General features: G+C 39.0%; 1 protein-coding gene across 2 annotated transcripts in view; it reads right to left on the bottom strand.

Annotated features, from left to right (window-relative positions):
* Window positions 1-27460, bottom strand: part of LOC117416972 (formin-binding protein 1-like) — a 91957-nt gene that overhangs the window by 9546 nt on the left and 54951 nt on the right. For both annotated transcript variants that reach the window (XM_034028497.3, XM_034028499.3), the window contains exons 3-11: window positions 23724-23774; window positions 20547-20694; window positions 19480-19542; window positions 16706-16810; window positions 16303-16431; window positions 15101-15247; window positions 13748-13951; window positions 4264-4373; window positions 3262-3394 (exon numbers count right to left, since the gene is read on the bottom strand). In XM_034028497.3, coding sequence (XP_033884388.3) covers window positions 3262-3394; window positions 4264-4373; window positions 13748-13951; window positions 15101-15247; window positions 16303-16431; window positions 16706-16810; window positions 19480-19542; window positions 20547-20694; window positions 23724-23774 — 1090 coding nt within the window. The remainder of the gene's footprint in view (window positions 1-3261; window positions 3395-4263; window positions 4374-13747; window positions 13952-15100; window positions 15248-16302; window positions 16432-16705; window positions 16811-19479; window positions 19543-20546; window positions 20695-23723; window positions 23775-27460) is intronic.

The raw sequence follows: 27460 nt of genomic DNA, 5'->3' as shown, positions 1-27460 counted from the left end.
GCATGCTAAATTATACTCTTTGTACCCTTTAAATGTTATTATTACACTGTAACTATTTACTTCCTGACTCCTATATGTTTAGTGGTTCATTTTGGGTCAGTTTTAACTAAGAAAGTTGTTACAATCTGTCCACTGGATTACATAACAATTGATCACCGATTCTTCTATGGGATTAATGCACGCTTCGCAAAGTTCTGAATTGCACACAAATTCGACGAGGAACGGCCCTCCGAACCAGTTGGGCCAGTCGTACAGCAAGTACAAATAATTATACATTTTTACTGTGCTGCATTCCAATCTGATATTGCAATGTCATGATATACAACATTTTGTTAAACATACTGTAACATTGAGGGACAGTGCTTAAAAAAGGGGCTTTATATCAGGAGCGCGGTTCAAATCCCAGTTCAACCACTAACTATGTGTGTTCCTGATGAGCAAGTCTCTTAACCTCCTTGTGCTCCGTCCTTTGAATGAGACGTAAACCCCAGGTCCTATTGTTAGTGACCCTGCTGCATCAGTTGTTGATGCATCGTTCACCCACCCTAATTCCTATAAATCGCTTTGGATAAAAGCGTTTGGTAAATATTATTATTATTATTTATTATTTTTTATTTCTTAGCAGACACCCTTATCCAGGGCGACTTACAATTGTTACAAGATATCACATTATTTTTATGTACAATTACCCATTTATACAGTTGGGTTTTTACTGGAGCAATCTAGGTAAAGTACCTTGCTCAAGGGTACAGCAGCAGTGTCCCCTACCAGGGATTGAACCCACGACCCTCTGGTCAAGAGTCCAAAGCCCTAACCACTACTCCACAATAATTCATTATTATTCCGTTGAAACAAACCAAAGCTCCTAAAGTTGTTTCTCCTTCTTCTTCGGCACCCTTATCCATCATTATTGATGAGGTGTCTATGATTATGTCACCTTGTTATACATCCATCTTTGCCTGTGAGATTTTCCATACTGCCAACACGTATGATGAACTCACAATTAATATGTGCCAGAAGCAGGACCGGTTTATGCCAATCTGCTTAACCGTGCCAGACTCAGAGCCACCAACAAAACTGATCACATTTTGTTGAGTAAACGACTAATGCCAAATCAAGGGAGGAGATATTTACAGCTGCAAAAAAGAAATGATCCAACACATGAAAGATTTAGATGACAAAAGATGGAAGTTCAACCTGTCTCATGCCTACAGTAGACACCTGAAACCAGATCATGGCCAGGGCCTACATTGTTTGAGAGCAGTTTCCAGTCATTGGTGCACACGCAATCACCATTCATAAATGCCAGGGCATGACACTCAAAACAGTGATGATGGACCTTGGCAACTCCATTTTTATCTGTGGCCAAAGTTTTGCGGCACTTTCTAGAGTTACTTCCTTAAGTGGCATCCACCTTATAAACTTTGACCCCACCTGCATTAAAGCACTTCCATCTACAGTTGCAGAGTACAGCAGGCTGAGAAGTCTTTACTGCCCTGAGTTGATAAGCTTGAAGGAGACCAAGCTTACGTCAAGCCATCACCAATGTTCAGGAACAACAAAAGCTACCACATTCTGAGGGAACAGTTGCAGTCACACATTCAATCAGAGGCTTAAGCAACACTCATCTCACCTCCTGTTATGCAAACACCATGTTACAATGTCTTCTTCAATGCCAACTTCTGAAAGAGTCACTAAAAGAGTGAACAACAAGCCCTCAGGACTTTTGTTACCAACTATGATCAGTTGCCATCCACTACATCTCTCAGTACTGTGGACATTTGTCACTTCTTAGGAGAACCCTTCAGTAGAGTTCAGCAGCAAGATGTTGTTGAGTTTCTCACCAAACTGTCCCAGAAATATGAGATCTGGTTTCAGTCACCACAAGGCACGACATGCTATGTACACAATGTTGGTACCACACATCAAATCAAGAGCTGGGGCATGTTTACTCTCTGCATGTACCTGACGGTACACATTCCATGTGTTTGGAACATCTCATTAATGTGGAGCACAAGTGGGCACCCATTGATGGTGGCAGATGTGACCACTGCCAAAAATCTACACTACTTAAAATGCAAAGTCCTTCAGTCTGCAGGAAAAATGCTTGCAGTCCAGCTTATGCTTTGGCAAACCAAACCAACCGGTAATATTACAAAGTGACAAGATGTGAAGTTTACAGGTTTGCACAAGAGTACAATTAATGTAGACATCTGCAATTACAAATTATCTTCCATTATTATACACAAAGGAGGAGATGTTGTTTCAGGACACTACATGTGTGTCCTCTCAGTGCCCGGCGCTACAAAGTGGGTGCATGCAAATGACAAACTTATTGAAGTCAAACCATGGCCAAGAAATGCAAAAGACATGTACATGGCATTTTATGAACAGATGTAATGCTTTAAGATCAAATCAAGTTTAGGAGGCAGAAAACATAATAATTTATACAATTAATATGTCCATGTAATTCACTTTAGCATTCATATGCATATGTAAGTTTGTAACCAAGTACAAATTAGTAGAATATTAAAAATGTTTGGAAATGTACATTATTTTTTTTACCATTGCTATGCTTTTATACCAAAGTAAAAATCATGACCCTCACCACTTTTACAGTTGTGCCTATTTGCTTGGTGCTGGCCATGGTTGCCCCAATTGTTTCTTGAAACTTGGTATGTGTTTTTGATATCTCCATTTTAAATGGCTGGGCACTTTCGAAAACTTGGCGTTTTCTCACATTTCCAATGTGTTTTTGTTTCAGATGCAATTCAATGTATTAAAACATTTGCACAGTACATCCACAAGGTGGCACTGGCACTACAGTGACCACATCGGTTAACAACGTTTCAGTGTTTCAATTCTTTTCAATCTGTTAAATTCAAGACATACATGACACAAATTAAAATTATTTCCTATCAGACAATTTTCTGTTTTACTGAATCAATCCACTAGATATAAAGCCTTAACTGAGTTATTTAAAGCATGACGTTATGAATGATAAAACATTGATTTCCATGAAGCTGATAAAGAAGTCAACACCAGTCTGTAACAGAGTTATCACCTAAATAACTGCTTTGAGAATGGGGTGCATAGTTTATGTGCTTCACCATTTTCAGTTTATTGACTTTGCAATAAATATTGATTAGAAGTAGAAAACAAATGGTTAGATCTGTAATTACTGTATTAATTTCTTCCTTTACACAGAACTTCTTACAAATCACCAATTATCATCCATTCTTTGCATACTGATGTTGTTACCTCGTTCTTCTGGATCTCCACGCGGAGACGATCCATATTGCTCATCGTCTCTGCGATTTTAGGTTGTAAACTTCCTGGGTCACCCATCTGTGGAGTCTTTTCATAGACATCTTTCATTTTGTTCAGTGCATCTCTAGAAAAAAAATACAATTGTAACAGTCAATATTTTATAGCCCCCCCAAAACACACTGAAATCAACAGAAAGTTTATAAATGTTCCATTTTTGGGTATGGTTCAATTCCTGACCATCTCTAAAAAAAGTGTGTCCTGATCATTTGATCTTTTATAACAGCAATACCGGGGTGCAGTAGCAGTTTTTAAGCAATAAACTTAGGTTTGAATGAAGTGCAAAGAATTCCCCCACTTGTATATGAAAGAGTTATAACAATATGTATGCTGTACAAAAACAACTGGTTCCCACCTGCACCGACTATGTTACTAAACAGTGCAAACTTTCAATTACTTCAAAATCAGTTTGTTTGTTGCATTTCATCCAGCGAGCTGGATGTTTAATTAGGTGCTGTGGATACAAAGGGTTTATACAGTACAAGTTTAAATAGCAATAGCGTGCGCTATGCTTTTAAAACTGAAACATTGTTAAGAATATATTTCAAAAATTCTGATTAGGTGCTTCTGCTGTACCAATATATTTAAACATGATTTCATTCCATTTTTTACCCTCATTGTTCTCTTTCGAAACATTAAGAATGCTGCATATTTTTGCTTGGTCTACTGGGCACCGTAATGAATGTGGACTTAAATATGCAGAAATACAGGCGAAAACAGGATATTCAATGAGATACACAAAAAAAAAAAAAAACATAACTTCAATATTATAGTTGTCACTTGAACAGATTCGATATAGGAACAATTCACAAATATTATTCTACAAATGGTCATTTTTACAGAGGATAGATTAGATACAGTGACAGTTCACACATGTATTCTTATCAGGACTGGCTCATAAAACGTCCCTTTATGAATAAGAGCGTTAAAGATCACCTCTGGTCCACTTCTTTCTGCAGTTCTCTGCTGAGCTCATCAATCCTCTGCTGAAGCTTCTTGCGTCGTTGCTCAGGAGGCAGGTGACTAAAATCTTCCACTGCTGGACCCTGAAAGAAATATTTGAAAGCAATGAGTCTTGCTTCACTACAACCATGTAACTGCAATGGCAATGCTGGAAAGAAACACTGCTTCCAGGAAGTCTGTTAATGCACAGTCTAATATAACAGCTCTCATATATATATATATATATATATATATATATATATATATATATATATATATAAAATGCACAGTTTCCTGGTGTTTGACTCTCCTATTCTCCCAAGCCCTCTGCTACACATCTACACTTAAACTCTGGAATACAGACAGTGATCATTCTGACTGCCCGGGCTGGCCTTCCATAATATTTAGTGTTTGTTGAGCATTTCTCATTTTTACCATTTATACCCCTGCATGTATTAAGAGTTTGTAATGGAAGAAGAGCTCAGAGTGTTCAACGTTTTACTTTACAATCTTAACACAGCACACACAGCATGCTGTCAAAAACTGCAGAGAACCAGCTTTTAAAAAAACATACCTGTTTCTGGGACCACTGCATGGTTCAAAAAAGATGACAGGAAATAAGCAAGAGACACCAAATTCTTTTTAATTGATAGTGTTGCAATGTTTTTAGATAAAAAAAACACACTTAAAAACACTGGGAAATTTCAACATAATAAATAATATTTATACATCTATTTTAGGATTACTTTTTTTGTGGTTCATAAGGAAGTTAATTTTCACCTTGAGGACATATACAACTTGATAGGGTCAACCAGCTGTCCCTATGTAACCCATAGCAATGAGGAATCTAAACTCAAAATTAAACAATATATCAGTCTAGGATGCGTTTATATCAGACAACCTTAAAAAGATAGGTTGTGCTGCAGCCACTTGATGGTAATGAGTAGGAAGCAGAGAGCATTTACTTAATTAGATAATTAAGTAAATTAGCTGGGCTGAGTTGAGTGGGGGACGGAGGGGGGTGATTCTGGGACGCCAGAATCACCGTCGAGCCCTCTTGAGGTGTCGTGGGCTAGTCGACGAAACACTGAGGATGGAAGGTGCCCACTTGAAAACCCCAGAGATGTACCCTACTTAGCTCAATCCAGACGGTTGTCATGCTGATGCGCTGGGGAGGCCGCACTTTGGTTGATCCCCGGAGCCAGCATCGCAGCCGTTGTGTGTGCTGATGCGCCAGGGAGGCAAAATAAGCTGATCCCTGGAGCCAGCATTACACTTCAGCCATTAACACCAGACAGAAGGATATCTACATCATCATATGGAAGGAAACGTAAATGGATGGAGATGCATATGGATCACATTAGTTTACTGTAAAGCTACGTCTTAGTTGGTGCTTATCTTGGCGAGAGCCGAGTTCAAATCAGCATGAAGTTTTAACATCTACTCTCGTGTAATGGAAATCATGAAGATCTGGATACGTCCAGTGACTGCTGTGAATAGTGCAGCTGGCAACAAGGGAAAGACCTTGTGACAGCCTGGAGAGACAGCTGACAGGAGGAAAGAGACCCCATTGGGGCTGGTAAGGGTTAGCTACCCTTGTCGGCAGTATCCAGCTCTGTGTTTACAGGATGCTGGAGACACCCGCCCAAGGCTTCTAAGAAATTAAAGAGAAAAATACCCCTAGAGTCTGCGAGAGCGGGGGCGGAAGATGACTCAACGTTGGACAACACGGTTAACGACTTAGGAACGGAAACGGATATGAGTATGGAGAGTACTTCACAAAAGACTAGTTCAAGATCTGCAGTTAACAAAGACATGGAACTCCAGGTTTGTGTCTGCGGCTGGAGCAAGGCGACAACGGTCAGGGGTTTGAAGATTCATCAAGGGAGAATGAAATGCTTGAGGGAGAAGGGACAAGGGCCTCGCATTGATCAGTACTTCTTACGAAGTCAGTCAAGTCAGTCGAATGAAATCCAGCGACAGGAAGCAAACCACAGTTCGCAGGATATCAGCACCCCTGTCATAGATGTGAGGAGGACTTGCATGGACACAGTTAGTGATGAACCTAATGATCCTTGTGAACCCGGTCAGACAAACCAGCATAAGAGAGAAAAGAACCTCAACGGGCACAAGCCTGGAGTTAAATGGCCAAGAGCTTGTGAGAAAACTGCATGGGACACAGTAAACACAGATCTCTGCGTTGCATTGGAAAGATTAAGTGGAACAGTTGAAAAGAAGCTGGATAAATTTGGGGACATCATCTACGCATATGGAAGTGAGAGGTTTGGAGTTGAAAAAAGGAAGGAAAAAGTACAAACTATTCCTGGAAAGTCTAGACGGCAGCAGGAGATTGAACGCTTAGTTAGAGAAAGGAGACAGCTGAGGAACCAATGGAGAAGAGCAGAACAAAGTCAGAAGGAGGGACTCAATCTCTTACAAAGGGTCATAAAAGATAAGCTTGCAACATTGCGCAGAGCTGAGCGCCTACGGAACCGCTACAGAAAGAAGGAGCGTGCGAGAGCTAACTTTTATAAAGACCCATTCAAATTTGTAAAGAAGTTATTCACCAGTGAGAAGAATGGCACACTAAAAGCATCTAAGGTTGAGCTGGAGAGATATTTGGAGGAAACACATACAGATTCAAAAAGGCAGGAGCCTATGTCAATTCCGTCAGACATCCCACCTATCAATCCACCAGAATACCAAATGGAGGACTGTGCACCTAAGTGGAAAGAAATAGAGCAAGCTGTGAAAAAAGCAAGGGCTTCATCATCTCCAGGGCCTAATGGAGTTCCGTACAGAGTGTACAAGAGTGCTTCAGGAGTTCTACGAATTCTGTGGAAATTGATGAAAGTGGCATGGGAAAAACAGGTTGTACCAAGAGCATGGCGCCGAGCAGGTGGAGTCTTTATACCTAAAGAAAAAGATTCTACAAGCATCAGTCAGTTTCGTCCCATTTCCCTGTTAAACGTAGAAGGCAAGATTTTCTTCAGCATTATTGCTCAGAGATTGTCAGCTTACCTATTAAAGAACTGCTTCATTGACACTTCAATACAAAAAGCGGGCATTCCAGGTTTCCCAGGTTGCTTAGAACACATCAATGTGATCTGGCAACAAATTCAATCAGCTAAAAAGGAGAGGAAGGAGCTCCATGTGACATTCCTGGATTTGGCTAATGCATATGGTTCAGTGCCACATGAACTACTTTGGGCAGCATTTGATTTTTTCAGTGTACCGATGACAATAACAAATTTAGTGAAAGCCTATTTTGGAGATTTGCAATTCAGTTTTTCAACTTCAGAATTCAGCACTACATGGCAATGCCTAGAGGTTGGAATAATGGCAGGATGCACCATTTCTCCACTGGCTTTTACCATGGCAATGGAAGTAATCATTAGGGCATCAAAATGGGTAGTAGGAGGAGAGCGCTTGGCTTCTGGAATGCGACTACCACCAATTCGAGCATACATGGATGACATGACAACCATGACTACAACAGTAGCCTGCACTAATCGATTATTGGGCAAATTAACCAATAACATTGAATGGGCACGAATGCAATTCAAGCCCACTAAATCAAGGAGCATCTCTATAATTAAAGGCAAAGTAGTAGATAAAACATTCTTCATTAATGGTGAGGCAATACCAACAGTGTCTGAGAAGCCAGTGAAGAGTCTTGGGAGATGGTACGACGGGGATCTAAAGGACACAGTTCGTGTGGGAGAAGTTAGACAACAAGCAGTGGAAGGGTTGAAGAGCATAGACAGCTGCGCTCTACCAGGTAAACTAAAACTCTGGTGCTTTCAGTTTGGTCTACTGCCGAGGTTGCTGTGGCCACTGACTGTGTACGAGGTTTCTTTGACAACAGTAGAGAAGCTGGAAGCTTTAATCAGTTCATACATCAGGAAATGGTTGGGAGTTCCACGCTGCCTCAGCAGAGTGGGACTTTATGGTAAAGGAATACTGCAGCTACCAGTCTCTGCTCTAACCGAGGAGTTTAAGTGCGCCAAGGTCAGACTGGAAATGACATTAGTAGAGTCACGCGATAAATGCGTAAGGGAGGCAGCACCTGTGTTGAAAACTGGAAGAAAGTGGGCGGCAAAGAAAGCTGTGGAAGATGCAAAGGCTGCCCTTCGAATTGGTGATATCATGGGGCAAGTTCAGCATGGAAGAGGGGGTCTTGGTTTCAGTTCAACTCCTCCTACATGGCACAAGGCGGCCCCAGCTCAAAGAAGGAAGCTGGTAGTCAACGAGGTGCAAAAGCAGGAGGAGAGGATGAGGTGTATAAAGGCCATTTCCCAGGCCAAACAGGGAGAATGGATGAGATGGGAGAGTGTGGAACAACGCAAGATTGGCTGGCAAGACCTATGGTCAATGGAACAGAGCAGGATCAGTTTCCTCATCAGGTCAACATATGATGTTCTCCCATCACCACAGAACCTAAACCTCTGGGTTGGAGAGGATCCCTCATGTCCTTTGTGTTCATCACCTGCAACATTAAGGCACATTTTGACAGGATGTAAGGTGGCTCTTAGCCAAGGACGGTTTACTTGGCGCCATGACCAGGTGCTGCGATGTTTGGCCTTAGCATTGGAAGACAAGCGTAACATGACCAATAAGTTGCCACCTGTTCCATCAAAACATTACACACAAAAGACAACATTCCTCCGCCCAGGAGAGCAACCACCAAGAAAAGGTGTTAAAACCAATCCTCGCCCAGGACAACTGGAAGCTGCTAGAGACTGGAATATGCTGGCAGATGTTGGTCAACGGCTTATTTTTCCACCTGAGATTGCCACCACTAACCTTCGACCAGATATTGTCTTGTGGTCTAGATCAGCACGCCTTGTTCACCTAGTAGAGTTAACAGTGCCATGGGAGGACGCTGTAGATGAGGCGTATGAGAGGAAGAAACTGCGGTATGCTCAACTAGCCACTGAAGCGGAACAGCGAGGATGGAGAGTTCGGGTTTACCCAGTGGAAGTGGGTTGTCGAGGATTTGTGGCACACTCTACAACCCGGTTTCTCAGAGACGTCGGATTCAGTGGCCAAGAGTTGTGTCGCACAGTGAAGAACTTATCTGAAGCAGCAGAGAGGAGCAGCAACTGGCTGTGGTTGAGACGGAAAGATTCTGGCTGGGGACAGGTAAGTAAGCTGGGCTGAGTTGAGTGGGGGACGGAGGGGGGTGATTCTGGGACGCCAGAATCACCGTCGAGCCCTCTTGAGGTGTCGTGGGCTAGTCGACGAAACACTGAGGATGGAAGGTGCCCACTTGAAAACCCCAGAGATGTACCCTACTTAGCTCAATCCAGACGGTTGTCATGCTGATGCGCTGGGGAGGCCGCACTTTGGTTGATCCCCGGAGCCAGCATCGCAGCCGTTGTGTGTGCTGATGCGCCAGGGAGGCAAAATAAGCTGATCCCTGGAGCCAGCATTACACTTCAGCCATTAACACCAGACAGAAGGATATCTACATCATCATATGGAAGGAAACGTAAATGGATGGAGATGCATATGGATCACATTAGTTTACTGTAAAGCTACGTCTTAGTTGGTGCTTATCTTGGCGAGAGCCGAGTTCAAATCAGCATGAAGTTTTAACATCTACTCTCGTGTAATGGAAATCATGGTTATAATGTGGCTCCCGCAGACAGGGGTACAGCCCTGTGGGAGGACTGATCCCCACCCTAGTTTGTATCTGGGCCCCAAGTATACAAGTGTCGCAGTCCCCAGCTGGACCAGACATTTATGGGATTCGCGTCTAGAACGTGCCAGCAATTAAACATAAGCAACGTCTGCTCGGTTTAAGAGGATGCCAGAAAACAAATCATCAGCATTCATAAATCACAAGGGTTGTTCCTCTTAACTTGATTGCTCTGTGTAACAGGTTCAGTTATCTTAATCAAAAATACTGACTGATGGCATTGCAGATTAAAGGGTCACAGATCTGAAGTGTCTCACTGTGCAGTTTGTGTGGAACAGCTTTATGAATATCAAACAGTTTTGTTCATTAAAAAAAAAAAAAAAAAAAATATCCTTTAAATTCTTTACATTTTATTACTGTTATTGTATACACACACCACTCAAAATGGATCTTTATATGCTTTTGACTTGAGTATATACATTTGCTGATCAGTCACAGTGTACATTATACCATGACATATTATTATATCATCCTCATTTCTTACTGTTTTTGCACTCGTGGATATTTGGCATGTTTAATAGTCATCAGGTCTCAGAGCCAGCCTGAGCCTAGTAATACCAGCATAAAAATGACCACTAAGGGGGCACTAGGGTTGTGCACCAATATTTTCATTCTCCCTGAAACCGTGGAAAACTGTGACGGTTTAACTGCCCCAAAGGTCAAACATGCCGGAGACTTTACTAAACATGCCAAATACATGCGAGTGGTGAAACAATAATGAATGGTGATTTAAAACACATAACAAGTTCCCTTTATGGTAAATGCTTGAAGGCAAATATAAAAAAAGAGAACACTTTATGCCATTCCTCCTGTAATAGTTATATTGGAGCACTTCCACACCTCACACACAACCACCACTACTACTACAGTTTATATTATTAGTTATAAATCACATCATTTTGCACAGTTTGAGCGGCTAAACCTCACAGCTTTGTCCAAACTGCACAAGATGCCATCTCTTATACAATAAGAGACACCCAGTATAAACTTGTAACATGCATTTAGTCTTGTTCAGAACACAATCAAGTTGGAGAAAGAACAGAACTGTTTTATTCCACAAAGCTGCAATGTGTGTAAAGCAGTAAAGGCTTTGTTCTTGCGATTACATAAGACTTGTACTCAAAGCCGGATCACGTACAAAAAAAATAAAAAAATAAATAATGGCAAAAAATGAACGTCAAACTGGAACAAGTTCATTACAACAGGAAGACCTACAATCAGGGAGAAAACAGATTACAGGTTGTAGTTCTGTAACATGCTATTACACAAGCACTCCCTTTGGCAATTACAGTTACAAAGAAACCACTCTGTTTTTATTGTCCGGAGAACATGATTTCAGTAATGGCATAACATAATTTTTGACAGTATCAATCAATGCACAATGCACTGCCTCTTTGATCTATCTCAGTTTTCCATTAGGAAAATTCACAATTCTGCAGTTGTTTGCCATAAAAAATGGTTATGAATGACATTCCAGTAAGTAAATGTACACACTTGTGCCGTTAGAGTGTGCGTTTGCTAAAATTGAAATTAATTTTTTTTTTTTTTTTACCAGTAACTTTCTGTAAATTTGCTAGTTCACAATATAACGTAATTTTATTAATTAAATACATTTTATTCTGTCATTTTACAAATTTCTTTTAAAAACGGTCATTCCCCAGTATCTGTTTGTGCACAACAGTGTACTGCTATACCATTCCAATCATAATGTGTACTAAAAGTGTAAAGAGTGGCTGGCCCACAGCTGTACACTTTATAATTCGGAACATCATATTGTACAGTAGAATACCAAAGTTCCATACACATCAGGAATGGAGGATGTTCATAAGGCTGTCTGTAACCCTGAAAGTTGTATTATGCACATGAGTAGTAATATTACTACTCACATGTATTGTATTAATACAAGGTTAATATCTTCAACAGAAGGATTAACTAGAAGAACAAAATAAGCCAGGAAATCTGTGTTCAACTGATAAAATTCACAGCTTTGGATCTTCTTATCTTTTACAGCAGCCAGGAGCCCTGTTTCCAGTTTGAAGTGGTGTTTTCAGTTAGTAAGTGTGACCTTTCTAGGTTCTACTGTAGTTTTTAAATATTTTCATTAACTGGTACTGCAGAGTAGTCTCTTGGTAAAACTGTGTATATGAGGTTTTCCCTTCAAATGTTTGTGAGTATCTAGTCAATGAAAGGATCACCACAGCAAACACACAAACTGTATGCTTGAAGTACCTTACCCCTCTTTTAAGATCCCTGAAAGATGGGATGCTGGGTTTTACTGTCTTAATTTCACACAGGCAGTAAGCTATAGGATCGCTGGAGAATTTGGGAGACTGCATGTCACTAAAAGTGAAGGATTGAGAGGAATGGGTGGGGGAGCAGGGGGGAGTCTGGGGAGAGGGGGACGACAGAAACAAATCAAATAAGCTCCTTGACGAAAAAAAACAAAACAACAATTAACAAAAAAATTACGGTTAATTAAAAAAAAATCTGTGAATTCCAGCATATATGTAGGAGTATTACCAAACACAAATACAATGTAATTTACTGTACAGCTAACAAATATTAAGATTCATAAACTGTGTGTAAATAATATTGTAATAATAATATTGACATATTGTGTAAGAACCAGGCTAACATTGAACTAAAAACAGCTGTAAGTATTTTGCCCCTTCCATCAATATATCACTCTGTTCACAGGGACAATCTGAGGCTGAAACCGCAAAACTCAATAGATAAAATTAATCTGTATCTTTGCAGTTTTTTTTAACCCCCCCCCCCAAAAAACAAAAAACAAAAAAAACACACACACACACACACACACACCACCAAAAGCATGTCAGCACAGCAAAAAACTGGAAGTCTCCAGGCGTTATCAACTGAATCAGCTGTTCCCATGGAAAAACACCAACAGTTTGATATCCGTCGGCAAAATGCACACTGTACCGACCTTCATTGTACAGCCATGCAGTTCTACATATGAGCTATGACACTGTTACAGTGGCCCCCTGTTCCCACAATTCTACCAGTCCTGTCAAACTGTATGGTGGCACAGAACTTGATAGGCAAAGCTACAAATGCCACTTATTTTATAAACATCATTCTTTGACAAAAATACTGTTGAATCTTCATACTGCACCCTTTAACTGCAACTACTAACCCTGCTCTATCTACTGCTCTGTCTAGTGCATTTGTCTTGTATTTACAAGACAAACACACCAGCAGGATTATAATAGTGGAGGAGGGAGCCAACCATTGTAGGAAAACATTACATTTTTTCATTATTAGTTTTATCGTCATTATTACTGGTCTCCTTTTTATTGTGCTGAGAATCTTTCGCTTATCTACTTGTAAGACATGATATACAGCTATTTCAAAAGCCACGCTGCAGATAAACTGCTGCATCCTGGTACCTTTGCTGTAGGTCACACGGCCTGATTGCAGCTTGCCCATTGGAGTGAGTTTGAACTACAACACAGTATTTGAGGTATCTGGCTATTTCAAACTGAAGTATAAAATGCAGTAAAGAGAGTCAAGATATTCAAGAGAAATGGGAAGGAATGATAATATAGCTAGTAAAAGGGTGACAGTATTTAGATCTGTTGCGGTTTCAATTATTTTAAAAGACAGCTGTAATGTGCAATTACAAAGCACGTGAATAATCTAAACCATCAATACAAGGATGTGTAAATTAAGCAATATTATGTTTATCCATCACATCTTTAAGATTAAATCATACCTATATTAATATGGGAATCATACAATCAATACCCCTACCTTCGGTTTCTTTCCAAACAGCCACAGCTTGCCCTTGGTTTTCCCAATGGTGTGTTTGGGGTCGGCCCTGCTGGAGTCTGTCTTGGGTGTGCTTATGGTACCTTCAGAACCGGCCCTGTAGATATTCTGACTGAAGTCCTCGAACGGGAAGTCTGCTGGAGGTTCAAACCCAGATTTAAAGGATTCTACCACAATCTGCGAATCCTGGTGGAAATATAATAAAGGAACAAATACTGTGGTGAAAATTGAGAAGCAGGCTTTACAGGGTAAGGTGATCGAGTCAGCCGGTAGAGTCACAGACTTCAGTCTACTAAGTCTGCAGCTCAAACTGTGGCAAACTGTCTACTGTAAAATTGTAGAGTGTAAAAACACAAACTATCAAAACTTATTCAAACAGTACTTTCTGACATTATTTTAAATGACATCTACAAGAAAACTAATCAGTACCAGGTTTCTACAAATTAAGCTGCTGTAACAAAATCCATACTTTGAAGTTAAAAAAAAAAAAAAAAAAACCCACCTAGATATAAATAGTGTGGCCTTTTATGGATTTATCGTGAGGGTTGACCATGCAGAAGGAAACCTTGCAAAACCAATACCACTGGCAGCATGTGACAGTTTCTCAAGTGAATCATTTGTGATGTGTCATTATTTGGCTATTTGTGGCAGGAGCTGAAATTAACTAAAATGGAAGTGCTGATAATCAATGGTAACTACCGCAGGCAGCAAACATATTGCCATATAGCAGCTTCTTACAGCTGTAGAGGAATGTTTAACTGTGCTACACTTGGCACAAGGACATGCATTATGCAAGCTTTTCAAATTTCAAAGGCTTTGAAAAGAAGACTATACAATGCTCTGATCTTGTATTGAGCCACAATCTTGCAAACTAAACCCTCTAGAATGTTCAGTATTGATTGATTATGCTTAAGTACCAAGGTGGGACTTTTTTTTGTACACCTCAGATGTTGGATATTTTTATAGTTCTGTAATGCTTGACCAGGTTTTGTGATTCTTTGTTTTGTGTTGCTAAATGGTAGCAGAGGCTGGGCAGCGGAGAATGAAAGCATACTACAAAAGCAGGGATGACTGAGGTGGAACAAGGCTGGGTGCAAGAGGTTTGGTAGACACTACAGATATTTTTACCAGTGAATTTGATTCCGACAGTTGTATGACTTCTGTGGATTATATATTTTCATGTACTATATGTGTAGGGACTCTTTACCAATTCACTGCCCTCAATAGTTTAAAACAACTACAGTAAGGTGAAATATCAAGGAGCACTAAGGAATTACATACTATTATACCCTGTGGTAATTATTTAAGTGTACTTTTATTGCTAGTTTCACTTACTCTTCTTTCGTCCACTGATTTTGATGCAACCACCATCCCTTCCAGACACTTTGAAATGATGGGAATAACTTTGCGCTCTACATCTGCGAAACCTTTGTAACTCTCACTCAGCTTCAAGGTCCTCCTTTCATCCATGTCCTGTAAATTCTGGAATAAAGAAAGCCACAGTGGGTCACAAAGTATTTTTTTACTGTGGTGCTTTAGGCACAGAAAATCGTTGCTTCAACAATAATCTATTCATTTTATTTAAAAAACAGGTCTTGGATTATTTACATAACTCTTGAATAATGCTGTTTTTGTATTTCTGCCACAATACTACTTCTAGAATGCCTCTAATGTGTTGCAGAGACATTGTATCCTGCCTTGTCCTACACTGAGGACTGCTGACAGTCTACATGCAAGCTTTCTCATTCCATCAGGCATGGCTTGGCTTTGTCAGTAGAGATCTGGCACTGTTCTCATTCATTTTCATTAATGATACTACATTGTACTTTTAAATCTATGATCTGGAATAATTACTATCTGACAGTTTGTTGAGCAAAAATAAACACACAACAACATGAATTTCAAATAGAGAACCCTAATGTGAACATATTTGTTTGTGCTTATTGATGCTGTTCTTTTCTAACTTTTGATAGCCCAAAACTTTCAGTTGATTCCCAACATCCACCAGTTTTGTAATAAAATAATAAAAAAAAAAAAGGATCGACAGTAACTGTCCCCAGCTACAGGCCTCTGGAGGGAAAAGGACAGCCTTGCAAATTTTACAAGGTGCCTGGCCAGTAGGAAGTCTTGCATTGAGGGTGGCCTCCCTAACCGGCGGGAACGTCAGAGCCAATGTGACATTCCCTGTGGAATCACCAATGAAGATGGAAGCAACTTTGCACAGCCTGTTTAACTCTGACTGTATGACTCACCTTGCACACTATACCAGGAGACTTATCCAATGTATCGGGAATATTGACCAAGAGAGTCTAATTTAATGATCTAAACAGTGACAGGTCTAAATAGTGCTGCCTTTTAACTCTATATATAATACAGTATTCTACAACAGGCTTGATTTTTGTTTCCCTTATTAACATTACTTAATACAATACAAATACAGTGGAAACATTTCTGCAATATATGCACCACTGTTTAGATCCTTAAAATAGACCACAATAATGAACATACAATAAATCAATAACTGACAATACACTTACCTTAAATATTATTGGAATCGCAGAATAAAAATGTTTTTGTTGTTCCCCGTTAAAGTTCTGCAGTTGGGCCGCATATTCATTTTTACTCTCATCAGCCATGTGTGTTCGTAGATATAACTGCGCCTTAGCCTGTGTAAGGGAAAAAAGACAATGATGTTGTTAGTATTTCATGCAAATGTGAATATGGCATAAATAGCAGTGGAGTCTGGGTATTGAAAAACACCAGCAACTGGTAATTCCGGTTTTATTTTTTTCAAATCTACTTTCCTGGTGCTAACAAGATATATGAAAAAGGATTTCTAAAGCACTGGTTCTTTTCAACTGGTGACTGGATCAAAGTGAGCTTACCAAGTAGAATTAGAGGTGACTCTTAGCATTGTTGCAAAGAGAACGCTGATCTTACCTTCTCCACATCAGCTTTGGTTGCGTTGGGGTCATTGTCTATTTTTTCATAGCCTAACTGTGCCTTTTCTGTTTCTCGGCACTCTCTTTCAAACTTTTTCTTACTCTACAAAGAAAAAGAAAAAAAAAGGGCAAGTATAAATTGTTATTTTTTTTTTTTTTTACTCTTATTGTATTTCTACAGATTTCTCAAGAACAACCATGTATCTTAAATACAAATAAATAAATAAATAAATAAATAAATATATAAAATAAATAATTTTAAAAAATCAAACCTTCTCTTCCTGGAATCAGAAAAGTAGCCGAAACTTTTAAAAAAATCTAATTACTGCACCTTTTTATTTTTATAAAATCGGAACAAGAATTGTTCTAGTCTTGATAGACATGATAGAGTACCATACTAAGCAGTATTTTGAATTTTTACAAATTTATTTTAGGGGGAAAAAAAAAAAACATGTACATGCATGTACTGGGTTAATGAATTAATTGAATCTGAAAGCGTGCCAGGGAGATTAGATGTGTTCATGTGTGATGCTAACGATTGAGATATTCCAGCTAAAAAATAAATAGATTAATAGGTACATTTGATATCTGGTTCATGCAGCCATGATACAACAGCAATGCATCAATGAGGCCAAGTAATTTAATACTATATAATAGAAAAAAATAATCCGTAAGCGTCACTTTTCAATTAATAGTCTGCTGTGGCTAAATTTGAATAAACATACAGCAAATACAACCTTTAAACTGCCCTGTGTTTTGCATAATATCCCAACTATCCTCTGAAGCCACTTAAAATGATGTACTCATAACATCAGCTAATAAAACAGGCTTCAAGAACAGAGGCAGACAGTCAATAGAAAGACAAAATGAATTGTTCATTTTAATAATTGACGCTGTCCTCCTATCAGCGCTAGCTGTGCACTGCTGCAGTTCCTCTATTTTGTTTTATTTTCTACTAAGTTCAGATCCTGTATGGTTCTTGTTCTACCACACTTAATTTAAATGTATATTGACAAATTCTTAACAGACTACGTCCTCAGTCAGTACCTCTCTATGACCCCATTCACACTTGCGATTTAAGGACGGCACAGGGCCGCCTTTTCTCATATATGAAAGCTCCAAAAAAGAAAAGGCAGCCCAGGGCCGGCCTAGATTTAGGCCACCCTTACGATGTGGCCCAGGGTCTGCAATCCCAGACCAGGGCTGGCCTTTACATATGTATGAACGCAAAGCAGAGTTTGGCAAGGACGAATTTCACGCCGATAGTAATGTGCTGTTATGTACTTCATGCAGGAAGGCTGTAGACTACACTCGTAGACAGACGACTGTAGAACATGGGAAGCGCTAAACATAAATTGAATGAAAAGAAACGTAAAACAAACAGCAAACTAGGAATTCTTTTCTGTGCTCAACACCAGCGACTCACGACAATCCGGCTGGAGAATGCTGCAGTTCTATTTTAAAAAGACATCCGGATGATGAAGATTAACTCTGGAGTTGAACTAACATGAATATATATTATATATATATATATTTTAAACAGGGAACTATTTGTAATATTTGAAGTAAAAAAAAAAGTTTGTTTGTTTTATTGATTAATGGCACTGGTAAGCTTGTAACTTGCTTAGAATTTGAAAGTTGTATTTTTACTATAATACCTCAATGCCTGTTATTGTGATTATTATTGTTAATGTGATTGTGGGTGGGGGTAAGCTCGGACACACCATAACATTAAGTCAAAATAGCCAATAATAGGTTGGTTTATTTGTTTTTTAAATTTAGTAAATCGCCAATTAGTTTTTTGTTGTTTTCTCCCCAATTTAGTAGTGTCCAATTATTTTGTTTAGCTCAGCTCACCGCTACCACCCCTGCGCTGACTCAGGAGGGGTGAAGACGAACACACGTTGTCCTCCGAAGTGTGTGCCATTAGCTGCCCCCTTTTTTTACACATTGCAGACTCACCATGCAGCCACCCAGAGCTACAGCGTCAGAGGACAACGCAGCCCTGGGCAGCTTACAGGCAAGCCCGTAGGCACCCCGCCAGACCACAGGGGTTGCTGGTGCGCGGTGAGCCGAGGACACCGCGGCTGACCTAACCCTCCCTCTCCCCGGTCGGTGCTCAGCCAATTGTGCGCTGACTCCTGGGAGTTCCAGTCCTCGGTCAGCAAAGGAACAGCCTGGACTCGAACCGGCGACGTCCAGACTATGACGTGCATCCTACACTCCATTATGCTTTGATAGAGGGCATTCATTTTTTCTACGTGAGCACCATCTTTAGACAACGGCAGCCGTCAGTATGCTATTTAGCATAATCATTAACAGAAGATATTGTTTAAAGATGGCACTTGCATTACAAAATGGATGCAAAGTAGAAAAAATGCAAAAAAGCACAAGATACCCTGTGGTAGTTCCTTTAAAGGTGAATCAACTTCCATAGTACCATTTTCACTTGTAGGACAAATTCCCATTCTTATAGAGCTTTGTCATTTTAAGAGACTGTAGGTCATTTTAAATCAAACCACTTATTTACTCTCCTCAAACAACACACCAATGCCTTAGCCGAGTAAAATCCCCCTCCCAGCTTTGAGACCTGACTGAAATCTGCTTTAAAAGAGCCGAGACTCTGCACATGTCAGTGATTCATTCCAAGCAGACACCAACGAGTGCAGCCATAGCTGCCTCGGGACATCAGGCTCCAGCTTTAAATCATCATCATCAGCAGCAGCACTCCTCTGTGCAGAGGCTTCCATTTAATAAGCAATACAAACGTACATTATCCATCTGTTTCCAGCACTGATCGAGATACTGTTGGGCTTTCCTTCCCTCCTGAAGATGCTGTAGAAGAAAGACAGGAAAACTAGGAATTGAACAGATTTCATTTTACAAATGGTAAATTAATAATTTATTCTACCTTGCTCCCCAAGATATATACAGTTGTAATCTATATATTATTTGGATGCGTATAGACACTGTAACATGTATATTCTATATGAAAACCTATGATAACAGGATGTCCATAGTTTCACTACTGATGTCTAACACTGGAGACAAATGGAGAATATAAACCCAGACCAGGAGAATAAAGACCTTCCTAGTAAGACTAAACATTTAGGAAATGGCTAAACATTTAGTAGAAGGGGGATTTGAAGATATATTTACTTTAAAAAAAAAAAAAAAAAAAAATCAATTAATCATAGCATGTGAGCAAATCTATTAAAATCGCATATTTTAGGAGTTCTATATGAACTGGTAGTAACAGTCTACCCACCATTCAGCAAAATAAGAATATTTACATTTAAATTAAGCTCTAAAATGTCACTAAATGCATTCAGAATTATGAAACAGATATTTTTATTAAAAAATACGTAACAAACAACTCAACCTAATAATGGATTACTCTTGAAACAATACCCCTATATACAGTAGTATCAGAAACCTCAGAACTTTCAACCACCAATCAGGAGGACCCGCTTTGGGCACTAGATGACCTAATGGAATGACTAGCTTAAAAAAAAAAAAAAAAAAGCAAAAGGAAAGCAAAGATATTATAAATAAATAAGTCAATTAAAGATTTAAAAAGTTTAAAAAACAATAAAAAGGCCCTGCGTACTGGTTTCTAATTGCAATAAAAGCCTGATAACCTTGGTAATTGAACTTGCCTGTATGGCCAGTACCTACCTTCCCAACGTGGTCAATCTGAGACGGTAATGCCTTCCGATCAGATTCTACTGGTTTTTTTTGGAATCCATAAATAAATCTAAAAATGTACGAACCTTTAAAATGAGACTCCCTGTACTGTACACGGATCTTCACAACAAAAAAAGTGTAAATTCACTTACGACTTTCCTTTCTGACTTGAGCTCATGAGTGTAGCGCATGAGCTCCCCATACACTCGGCGCCCCATCTCCTCCGCCACCACCTCCCGCTGTCCTGCATAGTCATTGAGCTCGTTGAGGATTGTATAGAAAGACAGACACGAGCTAAACCTGCAGGAAGAAGCAGCAGGCATTACACAGTGGCATGGGATAACTCTGGGGTGTCATTATTACATCTGTCACATACAGCAGGGGACCACCTGCAGCAGTTCAGTAAGTGGTCAGCTGCTAAAAGGACAGAAGTAGAACAGCAACAACCAATGCAAGAAGGTTTTCACAGGGAGCAGTCCTAAGAGCAATCTCATAGCTATCTCTGGATCTCAGGGACTATTTGTTGTATTGACTTGAAACTAGGAAGGTTTAAACAACCAATGTTGCACTTGTTGAATGGCCTTGGCTTTGAGCTCATATCCAATATGAGTGTATGGCAACCATCTTTTTTCAATACCATGGCTGCTCCAAAATGTCTGAATGAATTTATTTTACATTTTACTCAGTGGTGATCGTTCATATAAAAGGTGTTACGATTAGATTTTTGAGATGATAGGATCAAAGCTGGACAACTGGTGGGTTCATAATGTTGTACCTTCAGTATACATTTAACTATTAAACAGCAAGTTTGTATGGGTATAATTTATCACTGTTAACCTGGTTTAGATTCAGTTTAGTTTATTTTCTGTTCCAGTAGATGCAAATTACATTTCTTGTCAATTGCACTTTATTTTTCATAGGCTTAGAACTGAATGGGTAGATCTGTAAATGTCTTTAGAAAAACAATCCTTTGAAAAGTACAAACTGTTTCTGTAGCGTTGACTTGTAAACATTATGGAATACAACATTGTTTTAAATAACTTGCAGCTGAACAGAAACATCATACCACAGAAGCAAATCACACCATTGCCTGCATATTTTGTGTAAAACAGATAGAACAATAGATTTTCGTACTGAGAAGACCTAAAAAATTATATAAGACTTTTATATTGTCTGGTTTAATATAAATTAAACCAGACAATACTTTATCATGGTGGTTTTACCAGGCCACTGACCCCTCCATAACTTCAAAACACAAACATAGAAGATAAAACTTTAAATAAACAAAGTCAAGTACACAAACATTTTGGCAAGTACCCTCTTCAGTGTACTAATTAAAAAGGTCAATAAATCGGTACACTGATGAAGGCACTGCTAGCCAAAACGTTCATCATCTTGACTTCTTTTCTTATAGTCGTACCCTGGAATACTGACTGAGCGTTTTGAAGTCATGGATGATTTAGCTACAGCTGTAGCCCTTCTATGAGCGAGAGGTGTAAACAACATCCATTATTAGATCAGTCTGTTAATATGGGTGATTAGGACCGTGCTTAGGTGTGGAGTCAGGTGTGTAGGAAGAAAAAGGAATGAAAGAAAAAGAAAATTAGATCAGGTAGATTTTTCTGTATAGCAGCATGAATTTGTTAATTCCATAGGGCTAAGTCATTTAATTTTCTATTACAGCGGTCTTTACATAAGAGGCCAAGTCGAAGACCTAATTCAACTCCCGAATGAACTAATCCAACTCTAAGAGGGAGTTCAGATAACAAATTAATTACTTTGGGAAGGAAGAAAAACCTACACAAATACAGAAGCAGTGTGTGTGTGTGTGTGTGTGTGTGTGTGGGTGTGTGTGAGAGAAGCAGGTTATTAACTAGTCCACTGAAAAAGATTTGGGGAGCAAATTGAACTGTATCGCTTCTATGCATAAACTGATCATTGTTTCCTCACGATGCTCCTGGGATCGAACTGTAACACCTGCGCTGGATGTACCTGGGATATCTAGCATTTAAATAGTTCCTAAACCTAATCTTTTGTTTTGTTAATATAACAACCCGTCTTTAACGTTTCCGTTTCTCTTAACTTAAGGATACAAATATTATAACTATTTACATTTCTTTCAGTCCTGGTGTTATTCATTTAAAACACTACCCAAACTAACAAGAGTCCTTTGTGTGCGCACATTAATTCAAATTAAAAAGCACATCAAAGCTCCAGCTCTAGTGACGTTCAGTTTATGTGTAGCTTCTCCTAAGGTCACGGATGTTCCTTGAGTCTTTTTCAGTGGACTAATCGATAAGCTATGAATGTGAAGACAAAAGTATCTGCCTTGTATAAGCATTTGGTCCATGCCGCCCATTTGCAGTGCAATTTAAATGGAATTTAGTGCTCCATCAAATACAGAAGTCAATGTGTAAGCTACTGTACAAACTGCAACTGTAAATGTAGATCTAGAATAAGTACATCTCTGATGAATTTGATGTTTGTAATAAATGCAAAGCTGACATCACCGGAGACAGACATGCATATTAGGTACAGCATAATCAAATTTTAATCGTTCACATTATGGAGCTGCTTAAATGACCTTGTAAATGAATAAGAGAAACACTGTACAGTAGAATGTGTGCTGTTTATTATAGAGACTTCATTATGCACTGGTTTCATTTGCAGGGTATCTTTTTGATTCTGAATTTTGTTATAGGAACCAATATGAACATGGTTATTTTTGCCTCATTATTTTCCAAGCATAATTGCTTTGAATATATAAACATTTGTCCCAGCAGTAAGAAAAGAAAGCAGTGCCAGAACTCATTTAATACCAGCAACTCCACAGTAAATATATCTAAACCATTCCATTGTTATGCATATTCATAAACCTGTTCCCACCCCTCTAAACCTGTGTCGGACCAAGCAGATAGGACAGATAAATTAATCAAAATGCTGAACTTTGGGAGAGTTGGGAACCAATTAAATGTTTTTAATTGAACAGGTTTTTAGCAACCGATCTTATGAATTTAGAAGACATTCTGATGGGACGACCCGAAGCTCAACTGATGTGAAAGGAAAATAGTTTGTCAAAACTGATTTAATGACCATGCATATGTCAATAAAAATGTAAAAACAAATCTCAATTACGCTGAAAAATATATTGCACGAATACTAAAAACTCTATACACTGTTCAGTAACACTAAGAGCCTCTCAGCATTGGCCCAATCACACAGAACTGACCTTCAATTTCTACCAAGCAGTGCTGCACGAACCAATTATTCAGACTCAGCTCACCACAGAAATCACTGGTGTAGATAGGGCTAGTGTTGAGACTAATTACCTGGGCTCTTCATCTTTGGGGCGCTTCGGGCAGTTCTTCTTTACAAGGTTCCTGTCACAAAACAGAAGAATACATTATTGTTCTTTAAGGACTTTAGTTTTATTTGTATATTTATTACAAAAATGATAAAAGAAAGCATAAACCCTCAGATATTTATTGATAAAAAATATATTTAGCAGTTTTCATTAATGAAATCACAGATGCAGTCACACACCACACATAGCGAACTATTCACTTGCCAGCTCACGTTAAGATCAAATCTTTATTAAAAGATGGTTTATTTGATATTACCAAGATCTGCATTCAATTCGCTTTTTAACTGGAAGGAAATGTTTCAGGGGGAAATAAACGTGAAGCATTAAGCACCAGGATTCACAAAATGAAATAGGCGTGGGCGGGCACACTAAACCATTTAAGTGTTTTATGCTGTACACTGCACATCACTCTTGGCTGTGATAATGGTAATGACTCACAGGCATGATCTGAATCTCTGACCTCTGGTATTTCTGTGTATTAATTCAAAAGAGCCTTCTTATTAAAAGATTATCATTTTTTGGCGAAAATCAACAATTAATATTGGCATTTATTTTTTAAATAATATACCAGGTTTTTTTTCCAATCTATTTTTCAATTAAAAAAGAATGGGTAAAATCAACGTTTATACTTTAAAAAATATATATATTTGCAATTTTATGCAATTGAGAAATATCTCATTTAGCGAAACCCCTTTACCATGTTCAACATGCAACAAAACCATGGTTACCATCATTCTAATTGAAATAACATTTGGTCACAACGGAGCTATACCTTGTAAACCACAGAAAACGCAGCATATAAAAGTGTATTACACAGACTTTTATAGCATACATTTACGAGTAAAAATAATACACACAGAACAAAACATTAGATAGTTTAACAGAACTAACTTGCACTTATTATTCAGAGTCTGAGCTCCACCTCTTTCCTGATTCAGCACAGCTGGACTCTGAGTCACTGGAAGACAAGGCAGACGGGCCTGCTTCGTATTGCCGCGGAGAGTTCAGCCATCGGTCTGGGTATTGTGCACAGTACTCATTAAATGTTTTCCTCTTGTGCCCCATTTTCAAATCAAAGCTAGTAACTGTCACTGTATACCTATAGCAAAAGCTTACCTACATCTTAACCCGCTAATTTCAAAAGTAGGCGCTTTGAATGACAGGTGCTGTAGCTGTCAAATGAAAGTGCACAGTCGGTGCAGGTCTTGATGATTGACAGTCATTTAAACAAACGAGAGCATTCTAGTGCTGCTTCAGCCAACAAGATCTGTCAGAACAGGATGAAATGACTGAATAAGGAACCAAAGAGATGACTGACAGCGACTCCTAGCCATTCAGAGCTGAACGGAGAAGGGACAGACAGCAACTATAAAAACTACACAAACTAAAAATTATTATTTTTGGTGAGAAAATAAAAAAAAAAAGCAAGTAGTTTTACCAACGTTTATCCTAAGTAAATTTATTTCAGTCAAAGTCATATTTTTGGGGAATTCGACATTTAACAAGCTTTACCGATTAAAATCGAAAAGTAGCAAGCCTAATTATAATTTAAAATCACAAAACCAAACAAACTGTGCCAGGTCTATTTTAATAATCTAAACAGTGGTAGCCTAAAATGTATGACACTGTTTTGTTGGAGGATCTAATTTCACACTGTATTTGTATTGTGTGTAATAATTCTAACTGGACCAATTAATCACCCTGGGGGAAAGTTGTATTAACATCACAATAGATTATTAAAATAGACCCCTCTAGCTTATTCAAGGAAAGTCTTTTTGAATTTTATCTTCAGATATCTAAAACGGTTAGAGACTTAGAAATACTGTACAGGTTACTGGTTAGAGATTGTTATCGTGTACTTTTGTCCTCCCTGGTACAGTACTTGTTTGTTGAATGTTTATTCCACAGCCGACCGTGGATGGGAGCTCCCAGGGGGCGGCGCTCAATTGGCCGAGCGTCGTCCGGGGGGAGGGAGGGTTAGGTCGGCCAGGGTGTACTCGGCTCACAGTGCACCAGCGACCCCTGTAGTCTGGCCGGGCGCCTGCGGGCTTGCCTGTAAGCTGCCCAGAGCTGCGTTGTCCTCCGACGCTGTAGCTCTGGGGCAGCTGCATGGCGAGTCTGCAGAGAGTAAAGAAGCAGTCGGCTGACGGCACACACTTCGGAGGACAGCGTGTGTTCATCTTCGCCCCTCCCGAGTCAGCGCAGGGGTGGTAGCGGTGAGCTGAGCCTAAAAATAATTGGGCATTTCAAATTGGGGAGAAAATAATAAAAACTAATTGGCAACGACTAAATTATTAAAAAAAAAAAAAAAAAGATTTCTAGACTTTTTTTGTTCACAGACGAACATGCCCCATTGGAATGCATTTAAGACAAGTGGATCACAGATTCAACACCCAACCTATGCTTTATAACTAAAAACCCCAACACTTACATTAATACTGACTGGTGATAGGTGTTCAGTTGCTCTAAAATCTTAATTTTAGTGGCCAAGACTACAGTATAAGATGTGCCCAGATGGTGACACAAACTTTAACTTTTTTTAAATTTTATTTTTAAGCCCCAGTGGAGTTTTCATTCTCTCCCCCTCTTTTTGTTTCCTGAGAAGATGTCTGATTTATTGTTTTCCTTGATGGACATAGTACACAGCTCATTATAATTCACAAGGTGAAGCTTCTCACAATAGTGTATCCAGGCGACATCCCAAAGTTGCCATTGGGATTAAATGGGGTTTAACAGCAGGCTAAAACATTAAAAAACAGACGGGTGGGGGGGTGGGATTGGGAGATTGGGTTTGAACTTCAATTACTGTTTCCACGGCAGTGCAGAAACAGGTGTGGAATTCAAGGGAAGTGTTTTCAGAACCATTCTGCTTTCAGGGAAATTATGCACTCTCAAAAATGAGGGCAAACAGGAATTGATCAAAATGGGGCATCATCCAAATAATGTACAAATTAAACCATTTTATGAATACAGAATAATAAATTAAATTGGACAATGAAAGCCCACTTAATTTTTAATTTCAATATATCTGACCATGTCTGTTTCATAGTTTACAGCAGGAATTTTTTTTATTTTTCTGGATTCTAATAACCACTAGAAAGTATAACTAACATTTGCAAATTTCAGCTTTAGAAGTGCTAAAAAAATAAAAATAAAGAAAAAAAATGTCTCCATTCACAAAGTCTTTTGGTTTAAATGTAACTCAATCAAAAATTGAACACTGTATTTGTGTGTTATCACGTACCTGGTTAAGAACAAAACTAGTAGACGATTTATTTGAAGTCATAATGGCACAAAAGCTGACCTTAACCCCAGTGTTGCTATGGAAACACATGTACTTACAGAAGTGGGGATATGAAAACAGGTTCAAGTAAAGAAACCTCACAAACCACACATTACACCAAATGAAGACACAGATACCTCGTCTTGAAATTTCTCAAAGAATTGTACTAGCTTGCATTATGTACTTTTATAAATAACCTGTAGGAAAGCTTGGATTTAGTTAAAAACAATAGTGATTTGTTGAATTCATTTTACCATAAGCCTTATGTAGCATGCTAACACAAAACAAAAACAACAAAAAAATCTGTGAAAATCTGTGAAAAAGCGGTGAGGTCAGATAATAATGGGTACAATCTATCATGAATCCAGCTTGGCAATAACAGAGGCAATTACAGCACATAGTAAACAGTACAATATTAA

The sequence above is a fragment of the Acipenser ruthenus genome, chromosome 12 (genome assembly GCF_902713425.1).
Source record: "Acipenser ruthenus chromosome 12, fAciRut3.2 maternal haplotype, whole genome shotgun sequence".
In the NCBI taxonomy this organism is placed as follows: Eukaryota; Metazoa; Chordata; class Actinopteri; order Acipenseriformes; family Acipenseridae; genus Acipenser; species Acipenser ruthenus.
The sequence above is the reverse complement of the archived record's forward strand: the minus strand, read 5'-3'. Positions and strand labels throughout refer to the sequence as shown.